Here is an 11,253-nt window from a genome sequence, read left to right as displayed (position 1 = left end):
TTCCTGCTGCTGGGCATGACCTCCTTCTTCTATCTGAAACACCGAAATGCTTCCTTTGCCTAATTAACACCTATTCGTCAGTCTCAGTCAGATGTTACTTCCTTAGGGAAACCTTCCTGCGACTCTAAGCCGTGTTCCCAGAGCATCATGAAACTTAGTTGAAATTTTACATTTATAATTATTTGGTTGCTTCCCCCCCCCCCCACTAGACCCTAAGATCCAGATGTCTCTTTGTGATTACCAATAGCCTAGTTTATAGTGCCTGGCATAAAGTGGCTGCCCAATAAAGTTGGTTGAATACATTTATTTTATTATTTTATTTTATTTTATTTTATTTTATTTATTTTTTAAATTTTATTTTCTATTCTAGTTTAGAGAGAGAGCATGAATGGCAGAGAGGGGCAGAGAGAGAGAGAGAGAGAGAGAGAGGGAGAGAGAATTTCAAGCAGGCTTTCTGCTGAGCAGAGCAGGACCAATCCCATGATCCTGGGATCATGACCTGAGCTGAAATCAAGAGTTGGATACAACCAACTGAGCCACCTAGGTGCCCTGAATGCATTATTTTTAAGTATAATGTATAAAGAAGCCAGGCCCTAAAGACCACACACTGAATGATTTTTTTTTTCCAAATAGTTATTTATTTTGAGAGAGAGTGCACACGTGCGTGAGTGGGGGAGCGGTAGAGAGAGAGGGAGAGAGAAAATCCCAAGCAGGCTCCACAAAATGCCAGCACAGAGCTAACTTGGGGCTCAGTCATCATGACTCGAGCTGACTCTTGATTAGAGTCAGACATTTAACTGATTGAGCCACCCAGGCACCCCACTTTAACTTCTATGAGAAGCCCAGAAAAGGCAGATCTATAGAGACAGAATGTAGGTTAGCAGTTGCTTAGGGCTGCAGGTGGGAACAGAGGGATTTTAGTGAGGCAGTCATGTTCTAAAACTACATGACTCAGTAAATTTACTAGAAATCGTTGTGTTTTACATTTAAAATTTTATGGCGTGAAAATTATACCTCCATAAAGGTTAAAAAATAAATATATTAGTTGAATAAATGAAAGACTATAGTTATTATTGGAAATGGGGCCTTCATCTTGTGATAAATGTGTATCCATGTTTCTTGTGTTCTCTACCACACGTTATTAATTATTGTTCATGGGTGTGTATATGTTTTAATACCTGGTAACACATGTCACCCTTATTAGTATTCTTTTAAATATATTTTCTGAATCTCTCTTACTCCTTGATTTGAAATAATTAGGCTTGGTATGTTGCAGAGTTCCAGATGTCTCTATATACCTTTGAGCAAGCAGAAATAGATACACAGAACTCCCCTTATGACATAAGCCAGCAAAAATCAGATTTGGGATTCCTTTTTTTTTTTTTTTTAACTTAAATCCAAGTTAATTAACATGTAGTGTAATAATGTTTTCAGGAATAGAATTTAGTGATTCATCACTTACATATAACACCCAGTGCTCATCAAACAAGTGTCCTCCTTAATGCCCATCACCCATTTAGCCCATCCCTCCACCCATCTCCCCTCCAGCAACCCTCAGTTTGTTCTCTGTATTTGAGAGACATGGTTTGTCTCCATCTCTGTTTTTATCTTATTTTTGCTTCCCTTTCCTTATGTTCATTGTTTCTTAAATTCCACATATGAGCGAAATCATATATTTATCTTTCTCTGACTTATTTTGCTTAACATAACACACTCTAATCCCATCCACATTGTTGCAAATGGCAAGATTTCATTCTTTTTGATTGCCAAGTAACACTCCATTGCATATATATACCACATCTTCTTTATCCATTCATCAGTTGACGGACATTTGGGATCTTTCCATAATTTGGCTATTGTTGATAGCGCTGCTATAAACATTGGGGTGCATTTGCCCCTTAAAATCAGCACTCCTGTATCCTTTTGATAAATACCTAGTAGTGCAATTGCTGGGTGGTAGGGTAGTTCTATTTTTAATTTTTTGAGGAAACTCCATACTGTTTTAGATTTGGGATTCCTTGAAAGCATATATGCTAGTGATCAAGTGTCCTCAATACATAATGACATTTGTAACACTGAGCTAGATATGTGATGGCTGAAATGGATTTGCTCTGATTTCAGAAATAAGATGCAATATTACTGGGATGGGAAAGGTTTTAAAGGTAGTCTAAATTTGGGGGCTAATCATTTTAGGACAAATGTCTATAGAAACAAAGGTCCAGGACCCCTCCCATAGCTCTCTGACCCTGCTGGGCCCTTCTGGGTGGACTTGTATGCCTTTAGTTTGTGTTTACCTGGAAGCGGGCCTGAATAAGAAGAATGTTAGCACAGGTGGGTTACTTGGGAAAAAGCAGCAGTGAGGGGATGGGAGGAGTGACACAGGGAAGGAAGAAACAATAATGGGAAGGAGTTCCTACTGTGGGCAATCCTAGTTGAGGAACTACCTAGAATGAGTATGAGAACTGTCCCTCTGAGGACTGGAGCATTTATCAGCTGACTCCTACCTTTAGTTGAGGATCAATACCTGGGCCTATTAACCCCCCAGTGCTCCTGAGGGGTTTCCAGGACTCTGGAGAAAGCCCTGGGGCAGAGGAGCACATTGTGGGACTCCCTTCAAGTGCGACTTGTCAGGCTGCCTAGAACTGTCCACCACAACGGAATGGACATCATAAGTGGCCCAAGAGGTGAGACTCAGGCTTGCATTTGTCAAGAGGGAAAAAAGCATCTTTCAAATGAAACTCCAGGGGCACATGAGTGGCTCAGTCAACTGAGTGTCTGACTCTTGATTCTGACTCAGGTCACAATCCCAAGGTCATGGGATGGAGCCCTGAATCAGGCTCCACGCTAAGAGTGGAGCCTGCTTGGGATTCTCTCTCTCCTTCTGACCCTCTCCCCACCGCGATCTCTAAAATTAAAAACAACAACAACAACAAAAAAAACACAACAAATGAAACTCCAGAGACAACTGGTCATCTGATGACATAACAATTTCCAGTGCAATTTCATATAAACAGTTTTATTAGTGAAATACTTCATTGCATTAAGGGTAGAAATAAACATGTCAAGAATCACATGAAATGAACCACCTATTTAAGCTACATGAAGAGCATTCTGGTCAGTATTCTGTTTAATAGCCACAAGCAATTAATTCTAGTAATAATGCCCAGAGGGCCAAGTGTGAAGGTCACCTTTTGTAGAACTCCTATCTCAAGCAATTTAAATTAAAAAAAAAAAAAAAAAAAAAAAACCAAACTAGCCTCCCTTAGGTAAAAACCCCAATAGGGGTTAGTCATATAGTACTTGCTCCACTTGACCAGTGATCGTTCTAGAACATGAGGAAATAAAGTCCAGTAGGAAAAGCCTTGAGCTAAAAGTGGCAAAGCCCATTTCTTGTCCTGTGTTCAATTCCCAATTTTCCCTAAGAGAAGTGAGGTAACCTCTCTCTGGTTTCTCTCTAGTGAGTATCATAGTACAGGACACACACATTCTGGGATTATGACAATCACAAAGACTTTGGAGGCCTTTCCAGGATAATGGCTCCAAGAGAATAAGCATGAGTAATAGTTTGTTATTTTCAACCTAAGACCAAATAGGCACATAAGTTCTTAATCAATCTATAATCTTGACTGCAGTTTCTGGGTTTGTCACAGATTTTTCAGAAAGATAATATCAAATGTGATTTTAAGCCAAATAACTATTAGAATCGTATGGAAGTACTATGTGTTTGATCTCCCCACATGTGTGGGGTTCAGTTTAAAGTGTATATCAACTGTTACCATTCCTAGTATTGAAAAATTTCCTCCTCACAAGTGACTATATCCTGATAACAAGATGAACCAATAAATACACACTGGCTTATATGTGGATAAGTAGGTGCATAAAAGAATAAGGTGTGCCAATTACACAGTTAAATATTGATAAATTTAAAAAATCTAGGTATTTGGTATTACTGACAATATTTTCAATTTAGTTTTTTACATTTTGGTGATTTAGAATATTTACAAAATATTTCTTAATTTATAGAGAAGCTGAAGGTTTAATGAACTGCCCCTTCAAGAAGGGAATATGTCACATGTTGCTTTAGTGTAGACAGAAGGAAATTGGGGCAAGTAATGGGATTTATTACCTCCACACAGGGATCAGAAGCTGTATTTGTGAAACCCATGGCTTTTTTCTTCATTTGCTTACATTGAAATCCAGTTTTATACAGAAAATCCTGTAAGATGATTCAGTTGTTAAGAAATTCTATGTGCATTTTGCTGGATAACTATGTAGGTTTCTTAATCAAAAATGAATACTGAACTTCACTACTCAAAGAAAATGCTCTTAAACGGGCTTGGATTTTGTGACATATGACGGTTCCTATCCTCTGACTGACTTAGGTTGCATTGAAAGTCAAAAGGTCTTCTGAGAAGACGCTGCTTCTGGATCCCAAGGGACCTTTCTTTAAAGCATTTTCTGTACAATATTTTAAAACACCATCATTCATTCTGTCAGCAAAATGATTGTCACAGGAAGTGTAGGGCACATTTTTCTCTATTCAGTGAGTGACAGTGACCCACAGAACACTGGAAGGGACCAAATGTGAGGAAAGAAAAACAACTTACAAAAACAATTTCAAAGTTCCCAAGAAAACTTCCCCAGAAGAAACATTTTGTTAGTGCAGTCAGACTTCCCAAAATGTATGTGTAACTCAGGCTGTGGATGAATGGGTTTCCCATATTCATAAATAATTTTGCAAAGTTACTCAATAGTATTGTAATTAATACAGTATCATATTTGGCAAGGATGACTGGAGGAAAAAATCAGTTACTGATGATACCTCCCAGAAGCACCTTTTCACATCAAGATCATTCTGACTAAAAAAAACAACAAACTACCCACAAATGTCATAACTAGCATTTCCTTCTACTCCATATGAAATATCTGTACTTGTCCTCACCAACATTATTTGTGCATTCTCTCGATTCACAAAAGTACAAGTAAAAAATCCACAGGTGCTTATCACTATCAATCAACTTGAGGGTTGTTGCCCCACTGCCTACCTCACCCCACCCAACCCCTTCCCTGCTTGGTTCCCAGACAGTTTGAAAGTCAAAAGACTGAATTACTTTCTTGGAGGAATTATGAACTGAAGGTTAGCATATGAAATATAATTATGTAACTTTTTAAAAAGAGGAAACTAGATGCATTTTAGTGATGTACTGAATGAGGCTATTTTACCCTGGGTTCCGAACTCGTATTTACTTCTGTTTTGGGGGTGAAAGGAATGGAGGAATACAACGTAAAATAGTATTTATATATTTTGAGCACAAAGTTTGGTAAATGAAGCATACTTACTAAGGTTAGACCAAGGAACGTTAACAAGTGATGCAGACATATTTTAACCACAACGGTGGTCACAGAATTCTGGAGCTACCAGCACCCAACAACAACAAAAATTACTATACAAGAGTTTATTAAATACTTGCTAGACACATGAAAAACAAAACAATTTTATAAAGCCTAATGGCCAACCAGGTCAGTCTGTTCTTTAACCTCCTGCCGGAATGCTCTCGTCGCTTGCCAGCACGGGGTCTCCTCCCTCCTCTCTGCAGCAGGCACCATGCCCATGAAGACGTGGATAGTTTCCTCACGTTGTGGTCCAGGTTAGGACAGCTCACATGGTTCCTTCCCCAAGCTCGGGCCACAGTTAGGTTCGTATGAGGGGTGCTCTTTCATCTGCGGTTCCCTGAGATTCAGAAGAGAGGGGACAGCGAAGTCAGGTATTCACCTCAGAAACTTCTCCCAGGAAGTGAAAAGTTGGGGGACAGGGTGGTGGAGGAAGATGGACGGAGGAGAGACTGACAGGAGGGCAGTTGTCACACTCTGCTTCCTTCTCTCTTGGCCTGCCTCTTCTTTCCCATTCAGCCCTGACCTTGAAGAAGCCTGCTCTGACCACCTGCACCCCCGATACCAGAGCAGTACCCTTCCCTGTATTGACCCGGACTATAACTCTCATCAGACTACACTGAATTTGCTCCTTCCTCATTTGAAACCTACCAGAGAACAATGTCTCAGAGTAACGGGTGCTCAGTCATTGCCCGCTTGCTGAATACACGAAAATGGTTCGTTGTAGGAGCAGTGATAACATTTACACAGGCTTTCACCTGTGCTTATGGAAATCTCAGTGACTGTATAAAGTCAAGACGGGAAGTGAGATCCATAGCTAGAAATGACAGAATAAATGCCTCACACCTAATTCCTGCTAACCTGATGGGCACAGGTTAAGAGAAATAGTGGAAGAATGTAGAACCTAGGGAAATCTGAGGTAATATGACTCAGATGGTTTCAACCTATTTCATTTCCTACTTCACGTTTGCTTCAGACACGTATTTGAAGCAGCTAGGAGCGAGGGGAGAAAGCCTTTGTTGCAAAAACGGAAGCCGCTGAGAATTTAAGAAAGCTCTCACAGAAAAGACTCACTGAAGGCTGAGCTGGGTTGGCCTGCTGGTCACTTAGGGAGGCCAGCCTAACTCTGCTTATCCCATCCATTTGATGATGTTCCCTTCTCTCCAGGAAAGTTACTACTCCCCTGGGCCAATCGTTTCTTATGCAGTGATGACTCAGTGACAGGTATCTTCTGATATATTACGGATTCTTTCCAAGCAGGTCTCTGGTTGCCTTGCTCTACAATCTTGGGATTGTTGCATCACATAATTAATGTTTATTGAGTTCTTACTATAAGTGCTAACACTGGGCCAAATGCTTTCTGTCTACTGTCTCCTCTAATCCTCATGAAAAACCACTAAGGGAGGCTCTCTTATTATCCCACTTTACAGATGCAGAACTGAGGCGCAGTTTCTAGGGTCACACAGCTATGAAGTGGCAGAACTGGGATTTGAACCTAGGCAGTCTGACACACCAAAGCCCAGATGTTTAGCTGCTAAATACTCCTCTCCTTTCAGGTTATTTTCAGAAACATTAAGCTTACTCACAGGGGTTTCATGCCCGCCAAGAGAGCCCCAAATACTGGACAGTACCATTCCATTACTCCTCCTCCTCTGACACACTGCCCTTGCCTCTCATTTGGTTTAGTAGTAATATAACCATGAAATCACTGTGCCCAGCATAAAACCTCAGAATCCACCCTAATGAGCCAGCCAGTTGACAGCCCCTCAGTGAAGCACTGTTAGCTTCCTCCGGTAAGGTTACCCAGTAATAGAGAAGTTCCTCCAACCACTGCTCACCTCATCCATGGATCCCTGTCCTCTGCATGCAAGCCAGGTGAAGATCAAACCAAACAAAACACCCAGCGCCATGATAATGTAGGGTATGTTGGTGATGATCAGAGTAGTGTTTATCACAGACTTCAGTTGACTCGCAGTCTCTTTATCAATGAGAACACTCTGGAAGGCAAGAAAATAGTATCCCTTTGATTACTAAATATCCAGGGTGTAAAGTTTTTGCTGTATCTTCCTTCTAAATCATTAAACACGATTTGGGGAAGTTTCTCTGTCGCTAACCAGAAATACTGAAAATCCATTTATAAATTAGATAACCAGAGGGGGCATTTATTCATTACAGCTTCCTTTTTTTTTTTTTTTCCTGAAGACATGTCTTACTTTCAAAATAGGTTGGAAATAGTAGGGAAAAAAGTATTCAAAAATAATGAGATAATATCATCTTTTGTATCAGACAACTCTAACTCGTCCTTTAAAATCCAACTCAGCATCACTTCCATCCAGAAGTTTTCTCTGGCTACCTCAGGCCTAGTTAAAGGTCCTTTTACTGCACTTCCATATCACTCCCTAAAATCCCCCATTGCTGCGCACTCTGCCTTATAACCGTCTGTTTGGTCTGCTTGTGACTGTGAGGTTCCCAAAGGCAAGGTTTACATCTCAGTCACCTCAATATTAGGAAAGCATTCTGCACGTAGTGGGTACTGAATTAATGTCAGTTGATTGAATGAATGAAACATTCCAACAATGGTATGTGGAAAGTATAATTAGTGTCTTGGCTAAATCTCTAGTAATCAAGACCAGAGGTCTCAATACAAAGTGTTCAGGGATGTCTTGAGGCTCACCAGAGTTCCAGAGGGTGTTGATAACCAAGAAAATATTCTAGAGTAACACTTGATGCATGCAGAACAAAGATATTATCTCCTTAAATTGTCATGGGTGGGGTGTCTGGAGAGCTTAATTTCATAAAAATTATGGCAACATATGGGACTTTGGGCGTAATTTAGGCTGAAACCGCACTGAACTGAGGCAGAGGATGGGCTTCTAGAGTTGGTACTTCCAATAACTGGTCAAGACCCATCAGAGTCAGATTCTCCTTCTCTGGAAAAAGAAGGTGGGAGAGTAGGCTCCAATGTCACTTCAAAGTATAATGTTTTCTTTTTCTGGGATAAAGTCAAGTTCTTTCTAGGAGGCATCAAAAGTACAAAGTTTTACTCCATAATTCCCTGGATTCAACATGGTCTTTAACAAAAGAGCTAAGCAAAGCAAAGGTTGAGTTGGGGGCGGGGCGGGGGGAGTTCAAATATGCCACAACTATGAACATAAGCTGGCAGTACAGGGTCCTTCCTCATTTTCAAAAAGCCCATTGGGGTGCCTGGGTAGTTCAGTCAGTTAAGCATCCGACTTCAGCTCAGGTCATGATCTTGGGGTTTGTGAGTTTGAGCCCTCCATCGGGCACTGTGCTGACAGCCTGGAGCCTGGAGATGCTTCAGATTCTGTGTCTCCCTCTCTGCCTCTCCCCTGCTCATGCTCTGTCTCTCTCTCTCAAAAATAAATAATAAAATATTGAAAATAAATTAAAAACAAAAAGCCCTGCTTTCATGTCAGTTGATTGAATGAATGAAACATTCCAACAATGGTATGTGGAAAGTATAATTAGTGTCTTGGTTAAATCTCTAGTGATCAAGACCAGAGGTCTCGATAGACCTCTCCACAAACAATAAGAGTGATGACCCTGGAGCAGTTTCAAATAGATTCTATAAGTTGGTAAATATTGCCTAAATTTTTCCTGTGAAACAATAAAAGCCTTGTCTTAGAATTGTAATCACAAACCCTTCAAAAATTTATAAATGTAGCTATCAAAGTAATGCCAAATGAAAAAAAAATAGGTTATAAAACTGTATCTGCAGTATGGTCTCAAGTATTTAATATCAAAACTAGAAAAATACTAAGAGGCAATATAAGCAGATGTAAACTGTACTTGTCTCTGAGGGACAGTTTATCAGTGATTCAGTTGTAAATATTTTAAAAAATTTTAAACTGAAGTAAAATTGACATATAACAATATATTAGTTTTGGGTGTACAACAGAATGATTCAATATTTGTATGGTGATTCACTTTTAAAATATACATTTTTAGTTTTCCAAGAGCTCTGTAAAGAGCACATGTTAGTTTTACAAAGTAGAAAACATTAAATTATTTTTTACAAAGTTCTTATCAGAGACAATTTTGCAATACACTGTTGAGTACAATAAAGCAAAAACAGTGTCATTCTGACTCAGGTTTTGTGAAAGTTTCTTTAATTTTCCTTTTTCTTGCTAATCTCAGTTACCAAATTTCCTATACAGAACAAGATTTTTTAGGGAACAGAGAAAAAAATAAAAACTTAAAGATGCTGCTGTTCACAACAGATGTAAGGCAACCAAGAATTTATTGGAGAGGGAAAACCCCTGCATGTAACCTCCCAAAACTGGGCGGAAGAGAGAGGGAAACTGAGGAGATTTACTACAGTAAATGTATGTGATTCAGAAAAGAATTTATCACAGGTATCTTAAATAGGTGTTTTCTGAGTTTTCCGAATATGTTTTTATTTACAAAACTTCAATTTATACTTAATGTTTACTGATAAAAATTCTGTGGGTACAGTGTGAAAGAAATATTTCTTCAGGGAAACTCTCTTTGTTTGAACTAAGACGGGATCTGTGTTGGGGCGCCTGGGTGGCTCAGTCGGTTAAGCAGCTGACTTCCACTCAGGTCATGATCTCGAGGTTCATGAGTTCAAGCCCCGCGTCAGGCTCTGTGCTGACAGCTCAGAGCCTGGAGCCTGCTTCAGATTCTGTGTCTCCCTCTCTCTCTGCCCCTCCCTCACTTACGCTCTGTCTCTCTCTGTCTCAAAAATAGACACTAAAAAAAAAAATAATAAATTTAAGAAAGGATCTGTGTCCTATAACTCATGATACGTTTGGTCACCAGAAAGTAAAACAAAAACAACTTTGATGTTATAAAATATAAGGCAACCATATATCAGTGAAATGAATGAGAATGTATCATGTTTTATTCAATCATTTCTTTAATCACCTTACACAAAACCTTCATGTAATGTTGCCAATCATTTTAATTTTACTCTCTTTTCCTCCTCCTTTACTAATGAATGGTAAACTGATTACATTTTACAAACTGGCAGGGGTTCAAAGATGGAGAAGATGCAAAGAAAGGTTTAACTGGAAATCTGAGTGTTGGCTATTTTTTCTGCTTCAGCAGTGTCTGACATTGCTTCATTTACCTTTGCCTTTTGTTTCTTACATAACCAGCTTCCCAGAAGAGAGTTTTGCCCGATAATATTCTTGAGAAGGGAAATTTTTGTTCTGTCATTTTTAAATCTCAAACTTCATGTGAACATATAAAGAGAAATTTTCTGAGGACAAACAGGTTCTTAAAAATCACCTTTCCCCCTTCCTTACATCTTAAATTACATAGCTATAAGAGTCGACATCTGAATGGAAGTTTTCCAAGCTTCCACAAGTAAATCATACCCATGGCTCCCTCCCAGGACTTACCTCGTTGATATACATCACTGGGAAAACCATGGTTCTAATGCTTCCTGTTTCACTACAAAGACAAAAGGTGACAAATCAAAACCACAGTGAGATATCACCTCATACCTGTTCCAATGGCTATTATCAAAAGGCAAAGGGTAGTAATGTTGGTGGGGATGCGGATGAAAAGGAATCCATGTGCCCTGTTGATAGAATGTAAACTGGTGCAGCTGCTAGGGCAAACAGTAGAGAGATTGCTCAAAAAATTAAAAACAGAATTACAATACGATCCAGCAATTCCACTTCTGGGTATTTAGCCAAAGAAAATGAATCCCTAACTCGAAAAGACATATGCACCCCTATATTCACCATAGTATTTTTTTCCAGTAGCAAAGATATGGAAGCAACCAAAGTGTCCATCGATGGACGATTAAATAAAGAAAACATGGTATATGTTCACACTGGAATACTATTCAGCCATAGAAAAGGATGCAAT

The 11,253-nt window shown here is 39.4% G+C and overlaps 1 protein-coding gene across 1 annotated transcript in view; it reads right to left on the bottom strand.

Moving 5' to 3' along the window:
* Nucleotides 1-2,995: 2,995 nt before the first annotated feature.
* SCARB2 (scavenger receptor class B member 2) overlaps nt 2,996-11,253 on the bottom strand; it is a 76,272-nt gene continuing 68,014 nt past the window's right edge. Inside the window, exons 10-12 of the mRNA XM_003985268.5 lie at nt 10,779-10,830; nt 7,230-7,388; nt 2,996-5,731 (exon numbers count right to left, since the gene is read on the bottom strand). Of these exons, the coding sequence (XP_003985317.1) occupies nt 5,693-5,731; nt 7,230-7,388; nt 10,779-10,830 (250 nt within the window). The 3' untranslated portion in view covers nt 2,996-5,692. The remainder of the gene's footprint in view (nt 5,732-7,229; nt 7,389-10,778; nt 10,831-11,253) is intronic.

The sequence above is a fragment of the Felis catus genome, chromosome B1 (assembly GCF_018350175.1).
Source record: "Felis catus isolate Fca126 chromosome B1, F.catus_Fca126_mat1.0, whole genome shotgun sequence".
Classification (NCBI taxonomy): domain Eukaryota; kingdom Metazoa; phylum Chordata; class Mammalia; order Carnivora; family Felidae; genus Felis; species Felis catus.
This window is presented reverse-complemented; position numbering and strand designations above follow the sequence as displayed.